The sequence below is a fragment of the Vespula vulgaris genome, chromosome 2 (assembly GCF_905475345.1).
Source record: "Vespula vulgaris chromosome 2, iyVesVulg1.1, whole genome shotgun sequence".
Taxonomy (NCBI): domain Eukaryota; kingdom Metazoa; phylum Arthropoda; class Insecta; order Hymenoptera; family Vespidae; genus Vespula; species Vespula vulgaris.
In genome coordinates, this window is record NC_066587.1 from 9,250,578 (window position 1) to 9,278,118 (window position 27,541).

The 27,541-nt window shown below is 39.5% G+C and overlaps 7 protein-coding genes across 7 annotated transcripts; 1 reads left to right on the top strand and 6 right to left on the bottom strand.

Moving 5' to 3' along the window:
* The first annotated feature begins 1,021 nt into the window (after window positions 1-1,021).
* Window positions 1,022-1,910, top strand: LOC127062006 (uncharacterized). Its single transcript, XM_050989555.1, has 3 exons — window positions 1,022-1,298; window positions 1,515-1,688; window positions 1,768-1,910. The coding sequence occupies exons 1-3, from the start codon at window positions 1,022-1,024 to the stop codon at window positions 1,908-1,910; spliced, it is 594 nt and encodes a 197-aa protein (XP_050845512.1).
* A 1,089-nt stretch (window positions 1,911-2,999) lies between these two features.
* LOC127062007 (uncharacterized) lies at window positions 3,000-3,923 on the bottom strand. The gene is made up of 3 exons (XM_050989556.1): window positions 3,548-3,923; window positions 3,318-3,377; window positions 3,000-3,232 (listed from the first exon to the last, which is right to left on the bottom strand). Exons 1-3 carry the CDS (start codon window positions 3,921-3,923, stop codon window positions 3,000-3,002), a joined length of 669 nt encoding a protein of 222 aa, XP_050845513.1.
* A 1,871-nt stretch (window positions 3,924-5,794) lies between these two features.
* Window positions 5,795-7,110, bottom strand: LOC127062008 (uncharacterized). Its single transcript, XM_050989557.1, has 2 exons — window positions 6,630-7,110; window positions 5,795-6,234 (listed from the first exon to the last, which is right to left on the bottom strand). The coding sequence occupies exons 1-2, from the start codon at window positions 7,108-7,110 to the stop codon at window positions 5,795-5,797; spliced, it is 921 nt and encodes a 306-aa protein (XP_050845514.1).
* A 747-nt stretch (window positions 7,111-7,857) lies between these two features.
* LOC127061751 (uncharacterized) lies at window positions 7,858-9,817 on the bottom strand. Its single transcript, XM_050989059.1, has 3 exons — window positions 9,386-9,817; window positions 9,027-9,199; window positions 7,858-8,954 (listed from the first exon to the last, which is right to left on the bottom strand). The coding sequence occupies exons 1-3, from the start codon at window positions 9,646-9,648 to the stop codon at window positions 8,629-8,631; spliced, it is 762 nt and encodes a 253-aa protein (XP_050845016.1). The 5' UTR covers window positions 9,649-9,817; the 3' UTR covers window positions 7,858-8,628.
* Window positions 9,818-14,453: 4,636 nt separating this feature from the next.
* LOC127062009 (uncharacterized) lies at window positions 14,454-15,317 on the bottom strand. The gene is made up of 2 exons (XM_050989558.1): window positions 14,825-15,317; window positions 14,454-14,746 (listed from the first exon to the last, which is right to left on the bottom strand). The coding sequence occupies exons 1-2, from the start codon at window positions 15,315-15,317 to the stop codon at window positions 14,454-14,456; spliced, it is 786 nt and encodes a 261-aa protein (XP_050845515.1).
* A 2,962-nt stretch (window positions 15,318-18,279) lies between these two features.
* On the bottom strand, window positions 18,280-20,483 carry LOC127061746 (uncharacterized). Its single transcript, XM_050989055.1, has 3 exons — window positions 20,221-20,483; window positions 19,914-20,089; window positions 18,280-18,879 (listed from the first exon to the last, which is right to left on the bottom strand). The coding sequence occupies exons 1-3, from the start codon at window positions 20,481-20,483 to the stop codon at window positions 18,485-18,487; spliced, it is 834 nt and encodes a 277-aa protein (XP_050845012.1). The 3' UTR covers window positions 18,280-18,484.
* Window positions 20,484-25,517: 5,034 nt separating this feature from the next.
* Window positions 25,518-27,216, bottom strand: LOC127061747 (uncharacterized). Its single transcript, XM_050989056.1, has 3 exons — window positions 26,742-27,216; window positions 26,536-26,638; window positions 25,518-26,431 (listed from the first exon to the last, which is right to left on the bottom strand). Exons 1-3 carry the CDS (start codon window positions 27,081-27,083, stop codon window positions 26,064-26,066), a joined length of 813 nt encoding a protein of 270 aa, XP_050845013.1. The 5' UTR covers window positions 27,084-27,216; the 3' UTR covers window positions 25,518-26,063.
* Window positions 27,217-27,541: the final 325 nt, after the last annotated feature.

Sequence of the window (27,541 nt, forward strand, 5' to 3'; positions counted from 1 at the left end):
AATCGTGAATCTTAAAGAGAAAGAACAGGCTGGAAATATTCTCGTTTAAGATCGATGACACGCAACAATGACATTCTAGCGAAATCAATAGGAAGGTACAATCTTTGGAAGCTGTGTAACCCCTCGTGAAACGAAGATAGAAACAAGTCGAGGATTTGCGCGGCCCAGTGGCACACAAAACGATCGTCGAAGAAGAATATTGGATTTTTTAGTCCTTATTCTCTACTTTCCACTACATGTATGTACATATTTAGCCTAAGTTAGGACGGAAGTTGTAATGTTCTCGACAAAAAGCTTGATCGTCAGACGCGATTGTTCCGGTTTTTCGAGTACGTCGTCGGGAATCACATTCGACACGTCTGCGTGTATTTCTCGATCATTTCTCCTGCAGCTGTCGCTGAACCACTCTAGCTTCGATTGAGGTCCGCCAAATTATTCTCTTGTTGATCTTTATATTAATTTATCTGAAGACAATGAACTGACCAATAAAAGAATCGTTATTATTTCAAGGTAATAATAACAATCCTGTATTGCCACTAAACAGAGAGTATAACAGTATGAATTGAACTAATACATAAAGCGAATGAAGAGATAATTTATCGTTTATTAAAACTGTCTTATAATATACAGGGAAACATAAATATTTCAGCTAATGCGTGTACGAATCTTATATATAAAACATTTCACTTTGGTACACAAAAAATGGTTAATATCAACTGTAAATATATAATCATTCAAATACTTGTGTAGAAGTTAACTTTTTTCATGTATATGTTTTAAATTGAAAATGATAGATGTAGATTCAAACTGTATATCTTGAAAACTGATATCTCTTCTAAGAAAAATATGAATCGATAGTGCTGGAAAGAAAAATATACGGAAGTATAACTATCTAAGCAATCAGAGGAATAATTTTACGTGCAAGATGCGTTTTACCATAGGATGCATTCACGCTCTGTATCGTCTAACACGAGCGTGCACCACCGGTCAAGACTAATTGCGTTTGCGTTCCTCTATAAAAATGACTTTGCCCGCCAACGCTCAGTTCTATTCAAACATGCTTCGGCAAGTTTTCCTCGCACTTCATCTTCTTGCCTTCGGCGCTCTCATCGTCAAGTGTCGAACCGAGTTGGTCAATCAAAAACTTTCGAAAAATGTGGATTGTAAAACCGCGGCAAAATTTGGCGAGTTTGGTGCTTCAATTTGCAACGATGATTCATCCAAGGGTCAGGAGCCGAAAAAAATGCGAAGTATGGATAATGACACGAGATATCTTGACGGGGATGGAGTGGAAGAAGGTGAAACGTTTTGTTTCTGTTAAATAATAAAAAGGTATTGATCGGAAATATTAGGCATTTTGAGATGAATTTTCTATCTAAATAATTATATTTTATCGTAATTGTTCATTTACTTTTCGAAAGGCAACGAAATAGTGAATTAATCGCGATCAAAACACATAAAAAATTAGATCTTAATCGATAATCGAATTATTTTTTTATATGACTTTTCTAAAGGACGGAGAAAGAACAAAGGTTATGGCAAACTATTCATGTACCTGATCGGAGCAACCAAAGCAACTATGCTTTATATTATGATCCATGCTGTAGCAGCTCTAGCAGGAAAAGCTCTAATAGTTGCAAAATTTGCTTTAGCTATTGGAATTGCAGCACTTTTAAAGAAAGCTCTTGGTAAGTCTCTGTACTGTAAGATTCCTAATTTATTTTCGTACGAGCCTTTATTTTATATTTTATTTAATATTTCTTTCAGAGCACAACGAGAAAACGTCTTACGAGATAGTGAAGCATCCTCATCATAGCTACATACAGACTCATAGTTCAAGTATTGATTACGATCATCATGGTGGTTATGAAAGTGGATACAGTCATCGAAAGCGACGACGAATCATATGATAAGAGTATATATAACACTTCAGATTATACTGCGTGCAATATTCATAGTACCACCGAACTGTAATGATAAAGCATAAATAAATATAAATAAGAATAAAAAATCAATGTCTATGATCGATTGTTCACTTTTACTTCATATTTTATTAAAAAATAAGTTAGTAAACAAATACATAAATATCATATTTATTATCAACAAATAATGTAAATATCTAATCTATGTTTTTATACTTTTTATTATCAAATATCTAAATTGTATAATACTAAATTGATTATTCGAACATTTATTTATTTATGTAATTATTTACTTAAAAACAAGTAAGAGCATACTTGAAAAAGAATTTTATGATAATCACTCATTTCATGATATTAAGAAAAAATTTTAATACAAATTGTATTGATTTGATAAATGTTCTAAGTATCTGATTACTAGTTAGATTAATTAAACTGTTATTATCTTAATTAAACGTGTTACAGTGTAATTGCGTATGTTCTTTTTATAATTCTTCAGAGAGAAAAATAGCGAACAAAGGATTTAAAGAGCGGAAAAATTGTTGAGAGAGGAAAGGTATGCAGAATACATATTTCATGTATAATGAATTCAAACAATGTTCCTACATACAAATGTTTTATAATACTAACATGTAATTAAAAATATTCATTAAAATTTTTACAAAAAAGTTTCATTCATCAGTAAGATGAAAACATATTATTTCTCTTTCATTTAATAAATTTATTTTTATTTTACAAGATCGAAAACGGATTTTTAGAAACTACAGACCATTTTGTTCCAAAAACTTAGAATATTATGTTTTAAATGAGGTATCGGATACTACTAAATCAATATATAAACGCATATTACAAATAAATATATAAATAAATAAATACATGTTAAATTGCACTAATTACTATCAAATATTTACAGGTGAAATTCATATGCTTAATTAAAAACATTTAAAGAAAGAAATGCACAGAGGTATTGTTCTTTATAATCATTTTAAAACGAACAAACAGTTTTCGTAACGTAAACATGTCGATATGAACGATAAGTAGATCGAAAAACGTTTTATAACAAATTGGTCGTTTAGAATATCAACTCGGAGGTATTCCTTCCAGAGCCCTTTGCCAACCACCACCATAACCACCGCCATAACCACCATGGTGTTCCGAAGCCGTTGCATAAATCACCTCGTGCCCTCCACCTCCGCTCGATACTAATTTTTTCAAGCCAATTATCGCGCTCAGAACCAACGCTATCTTCGCCGTTAACAATGCGGTACCAGCAAGGAATGCAATTTTTCCGTAAGCAAGCTGAGCTAACATTCCTACAAAAATTATTTTCAATTTATTTAATTAATCATATTAAATTTATTAATTAATCAAATAATTAATATCTAATTATCGTATTACCTGCCATAGCTAGACCTGCCATTAGTATCCCTCCATATCCTTTGTCTTTCTTTCTTCTACCTGTGTGAACAAAGAAATGATTTTTAATAATGCATACTTTCTAAAATGTCTAATGTTTATAACTTTAATTAATTTGTTAAATATTGTTACGAAACAATCATCGCATTGAAAGAAATGAAAAAATGACGACGAACATAGAAATTATCAAATTATCAAATTATTTCGAATACCTTCAAAGGTGTTTCCAGGTATCGTCAAGCGTATGTTCCTCGATGACAAATAGTCGTGAAATTTATTATCCAGCTGCTCGTCAAGACTTTTCTCCGTGAGATTCAGAGCAGGTATCTTCATTTCCTTATTACTCCTAACCGAGGATGTAGGATCCCTTCCGATCGAGATGAAGTCGTTCAGGACGTAAACCGAATCATCGTCAATAGCAGAATCGAATATCTCCAACGCACGCCTCTTCAAACAATTAAAAGTATTCTTTTCGTTGGTACACTTCTCGAAGAGTTTTGTGTACTCGTTCTTTCCAACCACTACGTGACAAATTGCCACCATGTAGAGGACAAGAATGATGAGATCAACGAAACAATTCTTCTTCATTTTAATCACTAAAAATTTCTCACGATCAATCTAAGGCTTCTACAAATGCGAGGAAACTGCGTGTTTTCTTCTTTCGTCTGTTCAACAACGTCCTTCCTTCTATACCGAGGACTAATCTACGCGATCTGTACGCTCTAGGTTTTATATATAAGCGTTCAATGTAGATTTCCGTCTCTCCTACCAGAGCCAACTCGATTCCTTTTTACGAATCGTTGTACGCGATCCACGCGCTGTTTAACGCCTCGCCCATCTCAGGAGGAGAACCCCTTGAAGCAGAGCGATCTCTAGTACAGACCCGTAAGTAAGTATCCCTCCGACCTTCTTACCAAACGAAGCCTTAAAACTTTACGGAAGAGTACAGCAATTCGACCCAAACGTGCTCTTCCTTTTTTTTCCTCAATATAAATAACATCTCAGCTACTTCTAACTTTTTTCTTCGACAATTATCATCCTTTTTTATCATTGTTTACTCATAACTTTTACAAGTCAAACAATTTGCTAGCGATGCAACAACAAACACGTAAATATATTTTTACGGTCATTCGAGTTTTTTTTTCAAAATCAATGAATAGAACTTTTGTACAGCCAAAGTAAAAGTGCAAACATACTGAGAAAGATAATAATAAAGTATCTTGATTCTATAAAATCTGTTAATTTAATAATCAGAATTACTGTTAATCCGACACCGATTATTCGCCGTAACGTGCTACATTCAAGAAACGATCATAGCAATTATACGCACTTATATTTGATCGCCGTCATCATAATCTTGGTTCTTAAAACATTATGTTCATCGTTCTATGACTATCGACTTATTTCCTTTACTAATCCCTTGACCGTGATTATATATTGGAATAATTATCTTTTGTTTGCGAGAACAAAATCATTATTTCGCTCGACCGATTCTAAAAATCGCCAATAGAAAAAGGTTTCTAAAACTCCGTTATATTTGAATGGCATTGGAATTAAAAATATACGTGGTAAAATCTTATCAATGATTGTCTACGTGATTCAAAAAGAATTAACAAGGATCCCTCTTTTAGAACATCACGTTTCGTAGCCTCTGTTAAAAGCTTACGATAATCGTACACTTGTCATTCTTTCTCGTATAAAAGTGTTTCCGGGACGCAATCCAATTCTGTAACTTCCTGCCGAAGAAGAAGTGGTACAGTTAGACAACCAAAAGAAAGGACGGAGTAATAATGAAGTGAGACTAATGTTTTCTGCGAATGAAAACGCGAGAATCTTTTCAGTTATTGACCAACGAAGACTTTCGTGAAACCAACAATAAAGTCGTAATAAGAGTCTTGTAACTAGATCGATTGCTATTAAACATCCAATGGCAAAATGATAGCTTGTTAAGAAGTTCTCAAATTACGTTATTTGTACTTGTATCACTATACCATGTAATTTACTTTTTCTCAGATAACTGAAAAAGATAAAGTCTTATTAAGGGACATTGAAAAACCAAATTTTATTAATTTCATATAATATTTATATTAGAGTATTTATGAATATACAACATGAATATGCAGTATCATCTTATCGATAATGTTTCAGAAAATTAAAGCTAAACAGAACTACGATAAAAGAAACTCTTTCCTATCTTCCGCCGTATATGTTTACGCAAAAACAAGAGCACAGGTAGAACAGTTACCCACTTACCCAGGACTATTATGCACAGACTTTACCGAGTAACGATCAGTAGTTTTGCGATACAAGTGTTCGTTTACTTGTGCAGTCAAATAGCAGGGATATTACATTGTGCATTCTTCCATCGCGTAAAGTACAGCGTACATATTCACTACTGAATCGTACGAAGGCGTGCCATGTAAAAAAAATGGAAGGAAGCTAGTCTGCTTTCTAATCAATCAACTTTTTGTCCATGCAAAATTTTTATTAGCTCGTGTACTTTGATCCGTTTGATCACTACCGTCATAAACATCGACCACTTCTCTGACAACGTGTCGATCATATGGGGCAAATTCGACGTTTGACGGCACACGATAAGGACGATATGGAAAATTAAGATTATGATAATGATCGTATAAAGGTCCATTATTGTTTATTTGACTTTCGTAAGGTTGATCATATTGGGCGAATCCATTAAAAAGTGGCGAATGATGAATTTGAGGAACATTGTATACAGAAGTCCAACCGAGAAGACCGCTTATGAAGAGTACCACTTTCGTCAACAGCAAAGCCTTCTTCGAAATGATCAGCAGCATACCAAAGAATAGCGGTATGAGAGACACAAGATTGAACTTGAACCCCAGGAGGAAGGGCAACAGGTGCCTTGTCAGCTGCCTTCCTAAAAAGGAGGAACTTGTTTGAGTATGGTACGACTTGGTGGCCTTGACCGTGCTGCCTGCTACAGGTAGTTCTCGAAAGCAACTGCTGAGTTAGCCAAGACTCGAACCTTAAGTCTTGAAAGAAATGGGTTCATGTCCGTGCTAACAGATGTTGAGGGTTAAATTTCCATATAATAAGAATGTCCAGAAACTTGTGTATTCCTGTTAATTAACATAATTTCTATACTCGAGGATATCGTCTTTTAACTATATCGATTTTCTTTTAAATATTACAGGATTATAAATTGTATTGGGAAATCATTGGTAATATCGACGATAGATGAATTATAAGCGTAACCCGACATCCAAAACTCGGGCACATTTTACATGCGAATTGCATCTCTGTTGAACCAACCTGTTCCAGATTGCCTGTCGACGTACGAAGGTGGTCTTTCGTTCAATACAAATTCTAAAACCCCGTTTGCATTTAGCGTCGGACCGACGCGCATCTGAAGTCCCGGATACAAATAATCCAAGTCCCACTTCATGCCTCTGCGTTCTATAAGTTTCACAGCGGCCTTTATCACGTTCTCAAAGCTCCTCGGATCGTAATCGAGATCGACCAACTCTCGCTCGTAACCATCAGCTCTCTCCAAGCGAAGACATCCAAAATTCAGCTCGTCTTGCTCGTTAAACGTTCGAAGAACACCGAGTGTGGCATGATTCGCACACTCAAAGATACCGTATTCTTTTTTCGAGAGGCACGCGCCGAAGGCCTCGTTAAAATTCAACGAATTCTTATTACTCATCCCCAGATTTTCTTTCGGCTCCATGATGACCGTAATTCCCGTTGACGCGAGAACGAGTAGGTAGAGATTACGAAGATGACTCTTCATTCTTTTTCTTCTCTTTTTCTCCGTTATTCAAGAGAAAGTCAATGATATTAGAAACGTATTGGAAGACAACGAAAGTTTTTCTTTTCTGACGAAAGGGGAACGAGAGTATGCTATATAATAAAAGTTTTTTTTACCGTCGACGTATGCGGTATCTAGGCTAATTTCGCTATTAAACATACGAAATCCAGGTAACACCAACTATAAAACTTGAACATGGCATTCACGAAAAAAATCTCGAAGAGAAGAATGAATGAAATTTCGTCGGTTTCACATACAATACTGTCGATCTAACGGGCGAGATCACCAACCTATATACCCGTCAGGTGGAAGGGCGTTCTCATAAGACAGAACAATCGGTTTCACTTGGTGAATTCTTACAGGCAGCGAAAGTATACTTCGTTTGTATTTTGTTCGCCCGACTTGCACGCCTCAGATACACCGGATGCACCTGAAGAGGAGTGCGTTTCATTCGAACGTGAATAATAAGTGGATGAACTCGTTAGGTGAATCATTTTGTTAGATGAATCAACAAAAACGTACATTTTCAACAACGAATTCGATACGACGACGATTATCGGACAGAGAAATCATGGAATTGTTCTCCCGATCAGAAATAAAGAAAAAAAAAAAAATGACGAAGGATTCAAATATTTACATTAGTGGATGAAATCGAACGAAGGGAAGACGAAAAGTAATAATGGTCTTAATTCCATCATATAAAATAATTTATTTATAAATAATGCGATAAGAGAGAGAGTTACATGAGGATCCCGACGCATTGTCGGTGTATAAATAATCATTGGATTAAAACTGATGAGTCCACGTGAGTACTGACTAAGAGTAGAACAGCGTTCGACAGAGACACCAGGAAGAGTTGACGTCGCTCCTTATGGTCTTCCTCCAAACAGTTATCTATGAATGGTACTCGCGCAACGAAATGATGACGGCCAACGCCATTATTCTTACGTAAATGAGATAGAGTTCGTACTTCTTAAAATCATTTGTATCTTGCTGTCTCGTTACTTCGCCTTCTTCTCTCTTTCTCTCTCTCTCTCTCTCTCTCTCTCTCTCTCTCTCTCTCTCTGTCTCTTTTGTTTTTTGGTCATTATACTCGAAATTGTCGATACACTATCTCACGGCACTTGTCGAAGAAAAAACTTAAAACGGCAGAGTCTCTTTTAACACCGATTTAGCAATGTTTAAACGATTTAGTCTTTGTTTTTATAGATCGTCCACGTCGCGTCACAAGTATCGATGTAAAGTCTAGTAAAAAAAAGATAGAAGAGAAAAGAGAGAAAACGTAAAAATCTCGTTGTCGAAGGAACGTCCATCCGTCCGTGTGAGTCGAATGTTTGGAGAAGCGTTTCGACGGTGATCGTCGAGAATAAGTGGAAGGGTGGAGAGCACAGCCGAGGCAATCCTTTCGACGATTTCGCTAAGAACGCAGCGACGATCGTCCTTTGTACGAAGGTAGATGAGTTAGATGTGGTGGAGACTTTTGATGTCCTCTTGAAGAAACTATTCGGATGGCTTGTACGCGCTGTAGGCGAGATCGGATCCAGCGGATCTTGCCCAGCCATGATGGTCACCGTGATCGGCCTCGTAATGAGCATGGCTGTGAACCGGATGAGCGACGACCTCGTAACTCTGATTCTTGCTAGCTAGAAGTTTTTGAAGTCCGATGATAGCACTAATAATTAGGGCGATCTTGCCGATGACGAGGGCTTTAAAAGCAAGCAGAGCGAGGGCACCGAGAGCAAGCGGGATCAGAATAGCTGCTTTTGCTTTTACAAGAAGTAAGATCGGTAATAGGGATTTCACGATCTTCTTCTTCTTTCCACGAGCTGCAAAAGAAAGATATCGTTCAGTGAATGTGTCTTAAACTATTCAAAAAAAAATAATCCAATAATCGTTACCTTCGTCCAAGGAACGAGAGAATTCTTCTGGAAGACTGAGTTCTACAGTATGGGTTGAAAGGAATCGGGCCGTCCTGTCTACGATAGCTTGATCGATCGCAGCTTCCTTGGCTTCAACTTCAGTCGGCAGGGAACTTTCGATATCATTAAATGACCTTGCGTTGTCAACACGGCTGAAAAAAACGTACATTTTCAATAAAATATCAATACCAAGTGGATTTATCAGCTTGTTTAATAATAGGGAAAATAAAGTTATAATAATCCTTTGAGTCGTCTCGTGTAACTATTATTAATCCCCGTGAGATCTATTCATATTCCACGAAAGAATACCATAACCATCTGATTTTCTCGATCCTTACCTATTGCTCTTGGCTTCCTCGGTTTGGACGATCCTGAATCCATCGATGACATTGATATCACTTGCCCTAGCAGCTCTATCGACGAAACGTAAAGCCTTCAACTTCAGACAGACGGAAAGATCCGATTCACCGGAGCAAGAAGCGTAAACGTCGAGAGCCTCTTCAAGAATCGAAGGACTTTGTACGACTTCCTGCGCTGTTGGAGCACCATAAGCGACCGTCAGGAACGCTCCAACAATAATGAATCCGAAAATCCTCGACATTTTGTCTGCTTTTCTTCTTCTTCTCCTTAATCGGTAATTACAAAATACACCAGAAGTAGCCGCGACTCGTTTTCTCTTTCTCTCCTTATCGATGGTCCTCTAGTTCGATGTTATTATTATTGATACAATACGTGTATATCTCCACCCGGAAGCTGTTCGATGTTCGAACGACTACGGCGATCGTATCGACACTGCCCGAAAGAATCACGATTGCTGCCTTTTATCCTCGTCGCGAAAGGGGTCCGCGTACGTCTTTGAAATTTTGATGGCCCCCACCGAGGACCCCCGCTGCCGCCACCGCCACCGCCATCGGTGCTTCCGCTGCCACCGTCGACTTTACAACCCATTCGAGCTATTGGTTCTCCTCGAGGCACTCTCGACCAAACGTCCTCTCCGTCTTCTCATCTACTCACCTCTCTTTTGACGCACCTTCATGAGCAGTTAGCTCTTCCATCAATGCTCTTCTTCTTCTTCTTCGTCTTCTTCTTCTTCTGAATCTTCCTTCTCTTTTTCATCTTTGTCTTTACATACTTGCAGTGTACATACTCACTTAGCTCGTTTGTGTATACAACGGGTGCCCTGCACACGTCTCTCTTGGTATGGCCTACAGAAGAGAAACCTGTGAATAAGATAAAAAGAGAAAGAGAGAGAGAGAGAGAGAGAGAGAGAGAGAGAGAGAGAAGAGGGGAGCGAAAAAAACACGTGCCCACGCATCATCGAGTTTATTCTTCATCTTTTTTCTTTCCCAATTCGACGTGTCTCATCGAATCTTGAGGAAGGAGACGATGCGGCGGCAGGTCAAAGGCACCAAAAGATACCGAAACGATACGAGCGTTGAACACGAACCGGCCCTCCCTAGCCATTTCCGGTAAGAGTTCTCGTGTCATTGGATATTCAACTTTCAATTATAAGACTTATGGAGAAAGACCGTGCTTTTGTATTCGAAATAGGTAAGCCAGCTTGAAGTAACACTTGCAATAACTCTGTCTATTACACTCCTATTTTTGATGAAAATGATACAGAGTTCGTTCGAATAATTCAATCAGAATTCACTTGGGGATTCCAGCTCGAGAGAGTTCGAAGATAGAACTATCGAACGCTTTCTAAGTGATACTCCTGAAATTGAATGGACAAACGCTTCTTTTACCCGACTATTTGAACAGAGTAAAACTCTGCTGGAATAAGTCGCCAAGAGTGCAGCCATAACGCTCTCATTCCGTTTTCTTTGCAGAAGAGAAAACCGTCGAATGCTGCGTAAGAAATCTTCATCGTAGCAAAAATATTCGTATAACTGAGAATAACGCTGCTGATGGTTTCCTATGGATAAGGCAGGTAACACGTGCCGGGCCATGCGAGAAAGTATCTTTCCATCAACCATCCCATATAGTTTTGTACATCTGCAGACCAGGTTGCGTCAGACGGTGACCTATCTTTGAAGTGATATCGATGAGTTCCGTTCGAAGTGATTGGTCTTGCCTAAAGAATCTCAATTGATCTAAAGAATCTAATTTTAAATTCAAGCTAAGCTAAACTACAAAAATTCATGATTGAACAATAAATCCGAGTTTCAGAATAAAAATTGTTCTGAACCGTAAGTAGGTCATCGAGTAAATAACACATTGAAATAATCAAATGGATTTTTCTGATAACTGTAATTCGCGATTGAGCAAGCGAAGATCTCAGCATTCCTCAATATTTCCTTCCTCTACTCCAACTAGTATACTGATTCTTTCGTCGAAAGGCATGTAATTCCTCGATGGGACAGTTCGATAGATCGTTTCATGGAGAACAAATTTAATACCTTCTTTTCATAAGACACAAATTCGGAGTCGGTAATACTCGTTTGAAATTAATATATTCCAGTGGCTGTCGCGCGAAACGTTTAACGGTTTTTCATGGAATGTAGCGTGCGCGCGCGCGCACGTGCAAGTTGGGACCACGCCAAAGACTTCTTCGAGAATGAGAGCCGCGCCCGCTTCTTGCCCATGACCTCGAAGGCTTTCTCACCTTCCTCTTCCTTCTTCTTCGTTTCTGTCCTAAAAATAGTCACTCTAATCAATGGAATAGAAATTGACAAAGCCTAATGAATAATACGGCTAATAACAAAGGCAAATCTAATGTGGGAAAAAATTCAAGAAAGGATTACTGACTTTCTCTGAGCTTTGTATCTAAGCATGATTCTTAACAAAATTAGAACTAGTATACGAGGTTTTATTCATGTAACTTGTATTTGTTGTCATTTATTTATTGTTGAATATTTAAATCATATTCTAAATTCTAAACTTTCACTATTATTATTTAATTTAAAATAGAAATTAAATGGTCTAGGATATCGTACAATTAAATTTTCAATTCTTCTAATCTTATTTTCTGACAGTCCGATACTAGGCACGTGTCAAGTCAGATAGTAAAAATAATAAATAATTGTTTCTGCTGTTATTATACGATTGTTAAGAATTTATTAATTACGCTAGAGCTGAATATTTTTCTCATAGTATTCAATCTCAGTGAAATTAATAATCGTATCTTTCCATTTTTTCTCTTTTCTAATTTTTCTCTTTTTTCTCACGTCTGATCCATTCCTAAAAATTTCCATATATATCTTTCCATATCTTTCGTTTACCCAGAAATAATTTTTTTTTCAGATCCCTTTTTTATTTCTTGTCGAGAAACTGAAAGATTCGACAATTAATCACAAAATAATCAAATGACATAAAGCTAATCTCGAAAATGTCCGTCCAGAGCTGGGTACTCGCTGTGCACGTCCGGTAATGGAACACTTTCCTCTCGACGACGTCGGCGAGAGTGAACTCGAGAGGATCGAGGTCAGGTCAAGGCCCCCGCGAAGCGAGGCCTCCGCATTGCCTTCTCGAATCTCCTTCGTCTTTCTCTTCTCTCTCTTTCTTCCTCTCAGTATATTCTTCTTTCTTTCTTCCCCTTTCCTTCGTTTTCTTGTCGTCTTTCATCTCCACGTGAAGGAAGAACTTTCGCGTTTTATGACGATACTATGCCGTGAACGAAAAGAAGCAAGGTGGGCGTACACCAATATGTATGAATGACTATAATAAGAATGGTAAGATATCGTGCTTGGAAAAAATGTGATATTTAGAATGAAATAAAAAAAAATTGGCATTTACGGTTTCAAATTCGAAGCTGACGTTTTTCACAGTAATTAGAACGAACAAACATAGCATATATCAATTTCTTTAAAAGAAATCCGTGAACGCATTACCAACATTTATTATATTTTACAAAAGAATTCAAAGGACTAGCGTATCATTCATTATACACTGGCACGTGTTTCGATAAGTCATTTTATGAATTTATTAGTCGTAAAGTTTCGTAAAACTTCGCCACTCTTCAATGAAAACGTTTCGGTAATAGAAAGAAACACATTCAACTTCAATTAGGAATCAGAATAAAGAAATTAAGAGATTTTGCTACGTGACTATCGCAAATAAGGATTATCGATACCTAGGCATAGCATATATATTTCGCATGGCTCAGTTAACTATTAAGGAAACGATCGTACGAATGAACGCAACATCGTAAAGTTTCACCGAAGAAAGAAACGATCGAAAGGTTCAAGAAGTAGTCGGAGCGACTTTCGAAGATGGAACGAGAAGGGCCGCAGGATGCGAAGAAGGAGAAAGATTCGAAGACAGCAGCTACTTCGAAACGGGACTGGCCGGCCCGAAGGAACATTTGAAGATCGATGAACCTTAAGTGAGAACGAGAAAGAGAGAGAAAGAGAGAGTTTCATGAAGTTGAAAAAGAGGGAGAAGGGCAGAGCGAGGCCTCCAACTTTTTCTTGACGATGGTAGAGAGTGTTAGGCGCACCTTGAAAAGACAGCCCGCCGCGGATGCTGACCAAGCTGGACGCGCGCGGCCTGCTCGGCCTGGTTTACTTCTCAGCTTGTTGCGTCCTACGTCTTCGTCTGTATGCGTGCATGCGTGGACGGATGTAGAGACGCGCGTAAGGTGCGCGTTTTGTGCGTCCGTCTTTACCGCGACTTTGCCGGCCGGTCGCGTAACTCGTATGTAGGTAACGAGTTATCTCTCTCTCTCTCTCTCTCTCTCTCTCTCTCTCTCTCTCTCTCTCTCTCTCTCTCTTTTGCTTCTCAACCTTCTTCCGCGTTTTCTCAAACGACGGGACGGACCTCCCAGAGACGGAAGTCTTCTCTCGTACGTCCTGCATCAGCGTCTCTACAATCTTTGGGAAAATGCTTTCCTTCGAGATTTCTTTTCGACCGATCAATTATTCGCTCGTTTGGGATCATTGCCACGAAACGATCGCCAGGAAATATTATTTATCGTCGTCAGGCTCCGATTCTTTCGCATGCCTTCTCTCTCAAGACATTATAGGTATCCGTTAACTTTACCCAAATCGTGAGCGTATCGGTCAAGACATACTTACGAAATCTCGCTGAATTTTGACATATCACAAAAAAAGATGAGAAACAAAGATCTGGAAATTCTTCTCAAGGACACATTGCTACATTAATCTTCATTTTAATTTAATTAATTTATTCGTTTCTCTATAAATATACATGTCTTGTGTTTACACAAATGCGACAAAAAAGATCATCGCGATCACATGTGGTATAATAAATATCTGCGAATGGTAACGGTGATCGATGAAAGAATGAAAAGAAAATGGAGGGAAAAGGATAAGAAAATGAAGAAAAGAGATAGGTATCGCTATATATAAAAGGATGTAATAAAGAGGAAGGATGTTTGAAGATAAATATCAAAAAGAAATGCATGGATTGGAGACTTCTACGATTAGATCAATCGCGCTAAATTTATGTCGACGATGGCTTGTATGCAGAATATGCGAGTTCATGACTCGACCTCGCCCAACCACTGGATCCGTGTCCTCCTGCTGCCACTTGCACAACCTCGTGTCCGTGCTCGTGGCCACTAGATACAAGCTTCTTTAGACCGATGATCGATGCTAAGACGAGAGCTAGTTTACTGACGATTAATGCTTTGCCAGCCAGGAGAGCCAGAGCACCAAGAGCTAAAGGTACCAGAGTTCCACCGATCAACAAAGGAATTGCAAGAAGTCCGCCCATTTTATTTTTTTTCCTTCGACCTATGACGAGAAAAATCATCTTATGTAAAAGAAAAATCAGGAATCATCTGAAACGATCACGGATGTCTTGATTCCTACCTTCTTCACTGAAACTTCGTTGAAGTTCCTCGACGTTCGGCAGTTTCATTTTCAATGTATGACTTTGGACAAACTTGACGATCCTATCGAAGATCATGCCGTTTAGAGCTTCTTCCTTGTCATCCAAAGCTCTAGGCAAATTAGCTTCAATTTCTTTCAAAGATTTTGATACTTCTTCTTCCCCATTAGATCCTTCCCTCAGGAAAGTCACACCATCGGCAACGTCGAGCTGCGCGCTCCTCGAAACCCTATCCATAGCTGAAAGAAGCCTCAATTTCAAGCAAGGGCTGACGTTGACCCCTTCTTCGGAACACTCCTTATAGATTTGATAGACGTATCGCATCTCGTTAAAGAAGTTGTTCATGCTAGATCTAGCCGTATCCTCCTCGACGAAGTTGGATGTTGGATTCGCCTCGACCGACCTTGCCATGTTCGTGACGAGGAGAAGACCAAGACAGAATAGGACAGCTCGTCTCTGCGCAACGTTTTTCATTTTCTACGGACTTTTTAATACCAGCTGCAAAAACAAAGCTACGATTAACGACCGAGTAGAACATATTGAAACAAGATGAAAGAATAGGAGACATCAAGATCATTCGGACTCAAATCCTTTTGCGAGACTCTACGATCGATCGGAAAACAATTTCTGAATTCTTTAGAACCGGCATTGGATAAATGTAAACAAAACACATGCGTACCTTCTTTCACTTTTTGAAATATCGTCCACACAGAGTCGAATCTAAAGGATCAATCCTCCCTCTCTCTCTTTCTCTCCCCACTTCTTCACACCTTCTGTTTGCTTGCTAATGCGTGCAAAGCCTTTTGAAACTTCTTGAGTTAGCACTGACAGCCGGTTTACTCTCCTATCACACTGAGATGCGTGTCTATCTTGAGAGCTCACACTATGTGGACTGTACGTAACGGAAGCCCTGCCCTAGCTCTATATATCTGGTCAGGTATACCTCCGTACTCGGCGATATTCCCCCCACTTTCAATCCTAGACCCGTACAGACTTACCACTATCGTACGCAATACCATTTTCATGGCTGCTCGCCACACCGGAACGGCTCTTTTACTCCTCTAACGAAGCGATCATAAGGGGTTGGGGAAGTCTGGACCGAGCGTCGCTGTCGAAGAGAATGTCCGGTATCCTCCATAAAAACCCCACCAGAATTCGTTCTAGCCTTTACTTTTGCCATGCACGATTTAACCGATCTTCTTCTTTCTAATTTCCACGCTGACCGACCGAACCGCTCGTAAATTTCTACCTACCACTTCAATTCTTTTATTCTTAGTCGATTTCGATCCGCTTTACGAATGGTCGCCAAAGCTCCACCCATCGCACTTACCAACTCTTTTTTCTTGATCTGCTCTTCTTCGTCGAGTCGAGTCCAATGCTTCGTCGGAGGGAGCGAAAACGAAAGGAGAGAATCTATCGCTGGAATTATTTTAGAGAGTTCCGGATCTCCGTGTTCCTTTTCCCGTGAGAATATAAACCTTGAGAACAATTACAGGAAAGTAGACTTGAATGCGATTTAGAATTCGTTTCTCGCGTAGTTCGATCTCTAACACGGATCTACCGATTTCGATTTCGATTGCAAGAATTTTCTGCGGTACAGAAACGAGACAAAAAAATATTCATGACGTCCCGTAGAAGCTTGGCTAAAGAGAGAAATACTTTGTCACGCTTGTTAACGATCGCATTCGTGCATGCATCCAGAAAATTCGATAAACGTTGCTAGCTAAACGGATGTAGGAACAACTCTTTGTGCGAAAAGCAGATATGCAAAAAGGATGCTAAAAAAAGACAAAGTACAATGTAAATTGTTGAGAAATAGCCGCATTTGGAAACAAGTCTTTATATTAATTAACGACGCATACGTATACACGTCGTTACGCTTCTCGCGAGCACTTTAATCTATTTCTTCTCGTCCGCTTCCTCCCTCGCATCTGTGTCTCCGTTCTGTTGTGATGCGCGCGAGTGGGCATGCGAGTTGTGAAACTGGGTCGTACCAAGTGAAAACGCTCAACACGCGTTAACGAAGATACATGTCGATGTATGGCAGAGGAGGAAAGAGACTCTTGAGTTAATAGCCAAGTTCATGGACTCGCTCGAGCATCGAAAACATCCTAGCTACGTACATAAGTTTACATTTTACGTGCGCAGAAGCTGTATAATTTTTGGCATGGAAATAGGAGAGCAAGGTCTACATTATCTTCCTTGTCTTCTTCTCTTCTTCCTCCTTGCAGACATCGCAAACGGAACTTCGATGTATTACCGATTTCTCGTAGGCCATTGCGTGAAAACGATCTCTCCTGCGCCTGGCGAAAGCGCGCATCACGAGATATACGTATATATATACTTATCTGTTTGTATATATATTTTTTTTAATTCTATCTTTTATGACACGCGTATATTTCGCAAAAAAAATAAAGCGTTCGAAATTTAGGTCAATTAGCATAGCGTACGTAACAACACACATCCGTGTTGAATAAGGGATTGCATTCGATTCTTTTTCCTTTCATTCGTTTCTATACTTATCGTCACTTTCTTTCGTGGAAAAGTTTTAAAGAAAAAAGCTAAGAGAAATTCGTACTACATACGAAAGAAGAAATGTAAATAATTCTCTTAACCATAACTTACGAGGCAAAGCAAATTCGCCTTGTGATCGCATTCATTGTATACAAAACTATACTCATGACACCGTAGCATACATTCATTAGTAGTAAACCATAATCAAGCGCATACCTACCTACATATTTATTCTTGAAAATTCCGTAAGACTGGAAAAAAGTTACGGGAAATATAGGTAAATGTCTTCAAATGGAATCGCCTGCCAATCGTTGACTGTGACCTCGAAAATGCACGGTCCGTATAAATAGTGGCACTTCACAATGAATAGTCGATCATTCTTGCGAAAACCGAGCAATTGTATACATCCTCTCCCTACCTCATTACATTTTCTTCTTGTCTTTTTTTTTATTCTTTCAAAAAAAAATACGTGTATTTTCTTTTTTTTATTACAAAAAAGAGAATCATCATAATCATCGTCATCATCATCATCATCATCATCATCATTTTCGAACAATTGTATTGATAAATAAATATTCTTTTCCGACATATAAGTAACGTATAATAATAAATAACGATCTTCGGCTAACGCTATACATATTACATGTAACAACGAGTATTTCACGGCGATACTGGTTACCGATCAGCATAGCGAACGGTACGCAAAATGATTGAAGATATGAGAAAGGAAAAGATATTGTAGGACAAAGAAGAGGAAATCCTCACTCGTGTTCTTCTTAACATCCTTATTTGGACGGAAATGGTCATTCCGTTTTCAAGGTATATTAAGAATAACACGTTGCGAGATCGATCTATGAAAAGTTTAGGAAAACTAAGTAAAGGAAGTTAAGTAAAGGAAGTTAGGTAAAGGAAGAAGGAAAGTGAGAATAAGATAGGAGAAGAATAAAAACGGACAGTATAAGAAAAGGAGAGAGTAAGGAAATTCTTAAATAAAAGAGATCGAAATCGAGAAGGATAATGAAAGGAATGGCAAACATTCGTGGCAAAAATCGAATCCCTGAAAAAATCATAAAGAAACAAAGAAACGAAAGCAAAGAAAAAAGGAAGAAAAGTTTCTCCGATGAGATTCAAGCATGTGGTTGAGGTTGATGAGCACGATAAGCAATTTCGTGAGCATCTTGCGGAAGACTCCTAGCCCATCCATGTCCACTGCCACCCGAGTAACCACCGTAGTCACCGGCACCACCACCACCACCATATCCACCGTGTCCACCGTCATCGTGACTGACAACGTGGCTGCTGCTATGATGAGGATGCGCTACTACTTCGTACGTCACGTGCTTCTGTTGCGAGCTTAGCAGCTTCTTCAGACCGATTATAGCGGAGATCACAAGAGCGATTTTACCGACTAGAAGGGCTTTACCTGCGATCAAAGCTATTGCACCAAGTGCAAGAGGCAACAGAGCCGCAGCTTTAAAAGCCATCGCCATGAGAATCGGCCCAAGGATTTTCTGCGCTTTCTCTGAAAAATATATTTTATCGTCATTTAAACGAGTTCATTCATTTTACGAATTTTTATTAAAAAGAGGGCATAGAACTTAAAAAAGAATGATTTAAATTGACTATGTCCAATAGATTTAATTCGGCGATCAAAGCGGAACGACATATCGCGAACCTCGTTTACTAAAGGCGAGCCTACTTTCTGAACACCGAGCACATGTTATCGTCCTACTCTTTTCACGTGTAATCGCTCCATCAAACGATCAACTAGATTGTCAATACTGTTATACCCAAGAACTAAGTCGTAAATGTTATTTTGAGTAACTTCTCAAAGAAGATGCTCTCTCACGATCCCTAATGATCTTATCTTTCTGGTCTTTGGAACAGAAGACTCGACTTACGGTGTTCATCGGTCAAAGATCATGCGAATCAAGGTCACTGAGTTTCTCGTAACTTTAAGTTAATTCCTCACCAAAATATAAAAAAGAAAGAACAAAGAAAAATAGACAAAGATGAACTCAAGAAGTACGGTCTATGGAAAAAGTATGTCAAAAATGTTCTCTTCTCCCTCTCAACCACATCTCGCTCATATCTGGTCCCCCAATCGACTCCCAATCTCCCTTCCCTCTCTATTATATCGAGTTGCTTCAAGGGGAAGCGGAACCAGTTTCTCAGTGGGTCAACGTCTGCGACCGGCATCAACTCCCTCCTTTCCTCTTCGATCTTTCGACTCGCGAGCCAACGAAGAAGCCTGAGAGATATTCGCGTAACGTAGCTGACACTGGTTATCTCGTTCCAACCACAAGACTCTTACAAGTAAAAGGATAATTGCATACTCGCGCTGAACAATTCTTACTCGACTATTTAATTTTAGTTACTCGACCTTAGGATAATAATATTCATACAAGCTTTACGACGAACATTTCCAGACTGCGGTTTTTCATTGTCAAAGCTATAAATATTACGAGAAAAAAGAAAGAGAAAGATGGAAAATGCGTTCGATCTCATCCCGTACAGTAGATCTATAAAATGTGTTTAACGAAAGCGTCTACTCACTTTTTTTGCCGCGACCCTCCACAGCATTGTCACTGTAATCTTCGAGATTTCGACCAGCAGACTCCAGGACGCCCAAAATATCGCTGCCCTTTAGGTCAACTTTGACCGAATGTGTCCTCAAGAACCTACCGAGTCTGTCGAACAGGAGAGTATCCAGATCCGTCGATTCGATCGATCTGCGAAGAAAAGAAGGCGGTAACGGTTAAGATCGATCTCAAGTTCATTGAACTCAGGATTTTCGAATTAAGCACTTCGTAATATGCTTCATAGTTAAACGAATGAACGTCACGATAATACTCGAACAGACCTCGGTGCTCCTTCCTCTGCGTTGGAGGTCTTTACGACCGTGATGCCCTCCGATAACATGATATCCTCCTTATCAGCCAGCATCTTGTCGACGTAAGCGAAGACCTTGTACTTTATACAACTTATTGATTCTTTCTTAAGACAGTCATTGTATATCGTTGCCATTAGATCGTTCTCACTTCCGGTTGTCTTCTCGCTTGTCGGCAGTGCCATACTCTGACACGCCAAAAGAAAGCACAATATCGTCACTGATTTGCTCGCCATATTGCTATCGAGTTTTCTTCGATTGAACCGATTCGATTTCGGGACGGAACTTTCCGTTGGTTCCGCCTAAAAGAAAGATCCTCTTCTCTTCTTCCCTTTCTTCTCCTTCTTCCTCTTCTTTTTGCTTTCAGAGCCTCGTGGCGATGAATGTGAGGAGAACGAAAGATGTTCCTCCAAGTAGCGCCGATCCTGTCTCGTGTGTTATGTCTAAAAGAGGTTCCTTTGCTTTTATACCGAAGTATCGCACACGAAAGGGGAGAACTATCGTGGGGCCACGGTTCGGGCCATCAGGAGTTCGCCTTCCTCTCTCGAATGCGCTCTCTCGTTTCTTCCCCTCTCCACATCGTCTTACCGATCTTACCTCCTTTTCCTCCTTGTGCCTCCTTCCTTCCCTCGATTCCACGCGATGCAACGCGATTCTTTCGTCGATCCCCCACCAGCCGGCCCACCTTCGATAATCTTTCGACTCCACCACCAAGAGCTCTATTACCCTACCCTTCATCCTTATTTTGGCAAGCTCTCTCGTCGCAAGTGGAGACACAGAAAGTGGAAAGGAAAAAGAGGTTCAAAATGTGCTATATGTTATTTCCAACACACGCATAATAAATTTATTCTCCGTATATATATTTCTACGATTTCTTTAAAAATATGTATTGGAATTTTCTGCGATTTCTATGAAAATATATATTGGAATTTTCTAATAAAACATAGCAGATATACATACCATATATACAGGATATTATATAGATGCTAACTGCAATTCGACTTTTTTCTAAATATTATTCCTAGTCATTATCCTGGTGCACCTACGTGCGAAAAAATCGTATTTCTATTCACCTGGCTATTTCCCTCCGATCCACCGGGACACTTACCTACTTCAAAGTTTTATTCAACGATACGAGGACAATCTCAACGATTCGACGTAGACACAAACAAGTTGCGCTCTCGTGCGATCTTTCACACGGCTTAACGGACCGACCGTCCGTTGTAATTAATTGGAAAACACGTAGCCACATTCCTTGCTATACACGTATTCTTTACATACACATCCATATCAATCATTTCATTCACGGTATATCAAATCGTATCGTACAAAAGAATCTACGATCATATTTATAATCTATCAAATATGAGTTTCATTGAACAACTTTGTTGACCCGCATTGTTTCGAGTCAACGACTTTCACCCTTTTTCATCCACGGCTTTTCTGTATGAGTAGACCCAAGAATCCTTATCGAGGACGACAACACTCTTCCGGTCAAAAAAAAGTCCAACGTTCGTGCGTTCTTTTGTCGATTAAAGTCGTTAGATGGAATGGAAAGTGGCTTTTTCGGACCATTATATCGTACTTTACTTTTATTAAAGAAACGAGCAGTTTAGCAAGATGACCGTTGTTAATTGTCGCAGGTAGTGTCGTTTCTCCCTCAAAAGATTCATCGAAAGATGATGGACGCGAGATATTACACCGGTAACGAGGCCAGTCACCTATTTACAACTGGGTCAAGCATTGGGTGTTCGATTCTGTCTCTCTCTCTCTCTCTCTCTCTCTCTCTTTCTTTCTTTTTCTTTCCTTCTCGCTTTTCATCTCCGATTTACTCTCTGTCTCTTTCTCGACATACAAACTTATACACGCAGGCTCATTCACTTGCTCTCACGACACCGGTCTCAAGCCCTCTCCTCATTCTCTTTACCCTACTCTCCTTCTTTTTCTTTTGCTACTTCGTGACTCTGAAAACGTGAACCCTCGATCCACGAGAGCGAACGTCGCCTTGGGCGACACGACGACCCACCCTACGACTATCTTCCAATTTCACGTGTCGAAGGGACATTGGAAAAGTATCGACAAAGAGAAAACTTTTCTCCTTGCTGTCGATCGAGAAAACCAGTGAACGTCACACATCACTCACTTTTCTTCCGGAGAATTGCCGTTATATAGGTACTCATTAGAGTCGAATAAATTCTTCTTCACTTCCCACGAATTTATCATCCTTACGCACTTCGCGTTAACATCTAGGCTTCACGAGATATCGACTCGGATTTTTCTTTTAGAAAGTAATCGGTCAAACGGAATCAATTTTCCTCTTGATTTTCTAAATTTCACATAGGTATACATATTTATAGGAAAAGTGCGTAGAGTTATGATGAAAATATGTAGGAGAAGAGCTGAGAGAGAGAGAGAGAGAGAGAGAGAGAGAAACAATCTTCTAGAAGGTAGTAAGAGAAAAGAAGAAGAAAAACAGGAGGCGAGTTCGGTATGGTACCAATTAGACAACCGGTGAAGGAGCAATTAGGCGTGCCGACATCAATTAGGTTGAAACGTAGAATACAAGCTTCGCTCTCGGCGACATCGAGCTCTTACCTTACCTCCTTTGCAATGTCGAAAGCCACGGAAGAGGTAACGGTCTGGGCCGAAGATCGTCGACATTTCGAAAGCCCGTGGCGCGGTTAAGTTAAAGGTGTTCGAGAATCGCCTTGGCCTTCTCCACCGTAAAGATTATTAAAACATTCCTCGTGAAACCAGTAATTTCTTCTATTTATTATAACAAACGATCGGCCGTGCCACATATTTTTATAGACATCGTTATCATATCTTTGTAATATTTTATTTACGAACAGGAATAGGAAATCAAACGACTTTCCCTACGTTTTCGTGAATTGCTTGGCAGATTCGAGAGCACATTCAGGAATTCGGTCGCGCGAAAAGAAAGCAAATAAAGACCGGTCTTTTATCTAAATTAGAGAAGTCGTAGGACAGCGAAACGTGCGCATATATACATACATATATAGAAATATCTAGAAAATCGGATAACCTAGTCAGGGCACGTGAATTACTTGTGGAAACTAATCGTGACGTGAGAACGCGTAACGTGATTTAGATAGAAGTAAAGATGTTTGTTCCTTCGTTCGTGAACTTTATGGCTCTCCTCGTATAATGAGATGGACGTTTGCATCGCAAACGCGGAGAAACTCAGTAAAGTAACTCGAAGAAAGGCACCTTATGCTCGTTCGTCTTCGTTGTGATACCGCTTTTCAAAAAGACTACGATTTGTTTCCTGTTCTCTTATTTTTGTTTCACGTACACGAATAATTCCAATAAAGTCGGACAAGTTAAATGAAATTTCTCACGAAACGAAATAATAAACTGTGGCATCCCGCGATCCGTGAAGATTCGCCGCGAATGAAAGTCTCCTCTTGCTTTCGAAGTAATTCCATGTCTTTTTTCTCGTAGTCCTTCGCGATCCGTCCGGCGAGGAGAACGTAACGAGGCGTGACATTCACCTTTTTCCTTTGGCGCACGTTCGTTACTCGCTCAAGACTCCTCTTCGCCTCGATCGATATTCAGTACGACTGCCGACGACGACCCTTTCCCTCTTCTAAACGTTCTCCGTTTCAAGAAAAACACGCTCCTGACCGTATTTGTCGTCATCAAGCTAAGCTCTGATTCGGTCGAGTAAATTGCAAGAAACTCGCCTGCCGTAATACGGAACTTTCGTTTTTCGTCGAGCAAAAGCTGCGAGATAAAACACATCGGATATCATGCGAACGTAAATATAGATCTCTGCGAATTTTCGACCGATTTTTGTCGAAGTAAGTACACTCGAGCTAACTATGAATTTTTCTACAAAAGACGATTCCCAGAAAGGCGATTTGTTTGAGCCAATAAATCCACCACCGGCTTCGCATATCTAAAAGGCTAACGACCGTTTCGCATAGTGCTATCCGTTGTTGTCCTAGAAAACGCTTACTCAAGCGCATACCTATCGTCGGAGTATAATAGTTTTTGCCATCGCTGGACGTGGACTTTAATGCGTGGTGGAAAGAAATAAAGAAGGGGAGGGAGAGAAAAAAGTGAAGAAAAGGAAAAGAAAAGAAGCAACGAGTTTCGATCCAACAACAACCTCCTTTCAAGCCATTTATTTGTCCACTAGGCGCGCGTGTGCTGTCGTGGGACATTGCTCTTCAAAAGATTTAGTAGGATGCACACAAAGACTACAAAACGTCTTTCTAGACCTAATTTAGAACGACAAACGTGAAACACGACCCCTCGACCTCGAGAGGTAACGCTTCGTTACGTCCGGATGCACGACCACCAGCATGCACTTTTGCTTTGCTCCCCTTCTCACCAGTTTGCAAATTGTACGTATTGACCACCTGACGCGTCGTACGATACGATCTCTTAGATAGGCATTTTGTTCCCTCAAACCAATCGAGTCACAAAGTTCATCTTCAGCGAAATAACTTCAATAAAACGATATTTTCAACCTACATAAAATTTCATTTTCTTGATTTTTAAGTTCATTTTAATAGATACATTAATAAAACATTTTATATATGTATCTCTATACAAATATTTGCAACATTGCGTTCGAGGAAATGATCTAACCTCGCCCATCGGTCTATTTCAAAGACATTAAATTTCACAACGTGAATTTAATGTGAACATCGGGAATAGTCATGCTTCCGCGTAATGTATTTTTTATGTATAATATGGCTGTTCGTACCGGATGGCAATTTCACTCGTATAAAAAATATATTTCGGGCGTTCTCGGAAGAGTGGAAAGTTTGATCCAATGCCACTGATGATTTCTCTTTTCGCCGACTCGTTCGACTTTATGGACGCGGAGATTTCAATGCGAAAAGAAGAGACGACGTACGATCAAACCTGTATCAGCCATAAATTTCTTAACGTCTCTTATTAAGTTATTTCTCTTGCATTAATGTTCAACTCTCATTTTCGATTATACTTATCGCGCTACTTTACGCTCGAGTAATACAAAAGCAAAGTGCAAGGGTATAATCAACGATCGATATGTGTCATAATATTTAATACATTACCGAATAGTATGAAGAAACTAATAACATATAAAATTACTAATATCAAACAAAAAAGCATGGTTTTCTTTACTTCGCGTTACAATTAATATCTTCATAACATTTATATTCGTTTGCTTATTAAGGTAATGCAGAAGGTAATAAATAAAAATAGATTTTTCTCTTTTCATATAAATTATATTAAAAGAATTACAATGAACATATTATAAAATCGATAGTTATACGGGCTAGTAGGTTAACGGAATCCACGTACATCCATGATGGTAGACTAGATGGTTTTGAGCTGCGGTGAGCAGAAAGAAGAAGAGGAGCAAAGGAGATCGATCAGAGGAGGGATAGGAAGGAAAGGGAGAGAGAGTTAGTTCTCGTACGGACATTACACACATTCGGAAGATGCAACGCGCATACACTCGTGTTATCGTGCACAAAAAGAAAATACTTGCTGAACTCGCGTCCCTTTACTCGCAAGACTAGCTTCTGCGTTTTGATTTGTCCATTCCATTCGTGAACGCTCACGTGGCTAAATAATAAGAACAAGTATGTTGATATCATTAATTATTATGTACAAAAGGATGATCGCACTTTCGAACTGATTGAATTTCTACTACGGATGATTCGCATACACACATAAATAAATATAAATAATTCATTTTTTCCGCTACTTGTTCGCGCGACGTGTCGAGAAATAATCAAAAATAATGAAAGAATTTGAAATAGGATTTCGACAAATCGACTGAGCGTAGGAAACTATCGTCGATGATGATAGCTAGAATAAGCTTGATTCTGAGCATAATGTCCGTCGTCCCAACCGCCAGAACCGGAAGTAGCCCATCCACCGGAAGAAACAGGTGCAGACCAACCACCACCGACGTTGCTGACACTACCGCTCCAACCACTATTATAGGGAGTGAAGCTGGAGCCAGATTTAGAAGACCAGAGATATTTCAATCCGATAAAGGCAGAGATTGCAATGGAAATGAGTGATGCGAAGATAGCTTTTTTGGCAACCAGCGCGATAAAAAAGTAAGCAATGGTAGCAAGTGCACCGATTTTAGCTTTGGCGGCAATCAGAAGAGGAATCACAGATTTCAGAAGCTTTAATTTTCTGACTCGTCCTGAAAACAAGAAATTGTTTATAAGACAAAAAGATTTAAAGAAAATATTGCTTTGGAAATGATGTTTTCTTTTAATTTTAGAATGTATCGGCTCGGAATGTTACCTTCGACGATCTCATCGGCTGCCTGACGAATCTCTTGAGGCATGGAATCGCTGATTGTACGAGCGACCTCACCGATTTTCTCAACGGCTGGCGCAAAGTTGATCTATCACAAAAAGTTATAATTAGATTTCTTTTCCGATGATAGAAATGAATGAAAAGCCCAAACTTTCTACGAAATCTTTAATCAATGATATAATCAACATTACCCTCAAACTACGTCCAGTGAAGTAATTGCTAGCTTCCTCGCCAACAAAACTCTCAAGAACGTTTTGTCTTTCAGCGACATCATTAGCACCATCGATCTCCTGATCGTATATCAAATCTTTACTGGATCTAGCATTCCTGCCATCCGAATTAGCATCCTGACTCCTGATCAGATTGATTCCTGGTACGATCTCTAAACTGTCCTTTCCAAAAAACTCCTTAGCCTTCCTGTAGATGCTCTTTTGCACGCATGATATGCTGTCCTGCTGGAGACACTCGTCAAGATTCTGACCTGCCACGAGGACAACGGCAGTCGTTAGGTACACGATTGTTATTAACTTCATTTCTGTGTTTCCCCCTTTTTCCTTGCACCAAGTATCACACCGAACAATCAAATCTCGCGCGAACAAACGATCTTCAGAGGATTAGGAGTCGCCCTTTTTCGAAACTTGTACCGGTTGCGTAGTGAAATTTCGTGTGGTCCATCGGACAATCTCTTAAGCTTATATTTGGCGGACCCCTCTACCATCGCCACCATATACGCCCCACCTCTACTTTTTTCTTTTTCCTTCCTATGTGCGTGCGTCACGTGCGTTCGTTCGTCATTCGTAAGCGCTCGCGCGCACACGACCAAACCTCTTCTTACCTTGTCCTTGTCGCGGCCGTTTAAACGGCCCCTTATATGCGGGTATTCGTTCGACAAACGATAAGTGTGTACCTAACATCATCTTGTAGGTGTCTACTGGCCTATTGCGACCTGCGACCTGCCTGCGGCGAGCGAATAGAGGACGAACTAACCGCC

Excerpts from the sequence above, each read along its gene's own strand:
- LOC127061751 (XM_050989059.1), bottom strand. The coding sequence starts at position 9,648 with ATGTCGAGGATTTTCGGATTCATTATTGTTGGAGCGTTCCTGACGGTC. Across the intron at positions 9,200-9,385 it reads GAGGAAGCCAAGAGCAATAG|CCGTGTTGACAACGCAAGGT; the intron begins GTAAGGATCGAG and ends CGTTTTTTTCAG. Across the intron at positions 8,955-9,026 it reads CTCTCGTTCCTTGGACGAAG|CTCGTGGAAAGAAGAAGAAG; the intron begins GTAACGATTATT and ends TTTCTTTTGCAG.
- LOC127061746 (XM_050989055.1), bottom strand. The coding sequence starts at position 20,483 with ATGGCGAGCAAATCAGTGACGATATTGTGCTTTCTTTTGGCGTGTCAG. Across the intron at positions 20,090-20,220 it reads GCAGAGGAAGGAGCACCGAG|ATCGATCGAATCGACGGATC; the intron begins GTCTGTTCGAGT and ends TTTTCTTCGCAG. Across the intron at positions 18,880-19,913 it reads GGAGGGTCGCGGCAAAAAAA|AGAAAGCGCAGAAAATCCTT; the intron begins GTGAGTAGACGC and ends TATATTTTTCAG.
- LOC127061747 (XM_050989056.1), bottom strand. The coding sequence starts at position 27,083 with ATGAAGTTAATAACAATCGTGTACCTAACGACTGCCGTTGTCCTCGTG. Across the intron at positions 26,639-26,741 it reads TCACTGGACGTAGTTTGAGG|ATCAACTTTGCGCCAGCCGT; the intron begins GTAATGTTGATT and ends TTTTTGTGATAG. Across the intron at positions 26,432-26,535 it reads AGCCGATGAGATCGTCGAAG|GACGAGTCAGAAAATTAAAG; the intron begins GTAACATTCCGA and ends TCTTGTTTTCAG.
- LOC127062006 (XM_050989555.1), top strand. The coding sequence starts at position 1,022 with ATGACTTTGCCCGCCAACGCTCAGTTCTATTCAAACATGCTTCGGCAA. Across the intron at positions 1,299-1,514 it reads CGGGGATGGAGTGGAAGAAG|GACGGAGAAAGAACAAAGGT; the intron begins GTGAAACGTTTT and ends ACTTTTCTAAAG. Across the intron at positions 1,689-1,767 it reads ACTTTTAAAGAAAGCTCTTG|AGCACAACGAGAAAACGTCT; the intron begins GTAAGTCTCTGT and ends TATTTCTTTCAG.
- LOC127062007 (XM_050989556.1), bottom strand. The coding sequence starts at position 3,923 with ATGAAGAAGAATTGTTTCGTTGATCTCATCATTCTTGTCCTCTACATG. Across the intron at positions 3,378-3,547 it reads ACCTGGAAACACCTTTGAAG|GTAGAAGAAAGAAAGACAAA; the intron begins GTATTCGAAATA and ends TTGTTCACACAG. Across the intron at positions 3,233-3,317 it reads GGCAGGTCTAGCTATGGCAG|GAATGTTAGCTCAGCTTGCT; the intron begins GTAATACGATAA and ends TAATTTTTGTAG.
- LOC127062009 (XM_050989558.1), bottom strand. The coding sequence starts at position 15,317 with ATGAAAAACGTTGCGCAGAGACGAGCTGTCCTATTCTGTCTTGGTCTT. Across the intron at positions 14,747-14,824 it reads ACGAAGTTTCAGTGAAGAAG|GTCGAAGGAAAAAAAATAAA; the intron begins GTAGGAATCAAG and ends TTCTCGTCATAG.
- LOC127062008 (XM_050989557.1), bottom strand. The coding sequence starts at position 7,110 with ATGAAGAGTCATCTTCGTAATCTCTACCTACTCGTTCTCGCGTCAACG. Across the intron at positions 6,235-6,629 it reads CGACAGGCAATCTGGAACAG|GAAGGCAGCTGACAAGGCAC; the intron begins GTTGGTTCAACA and ends CCTCCTTTTTAG.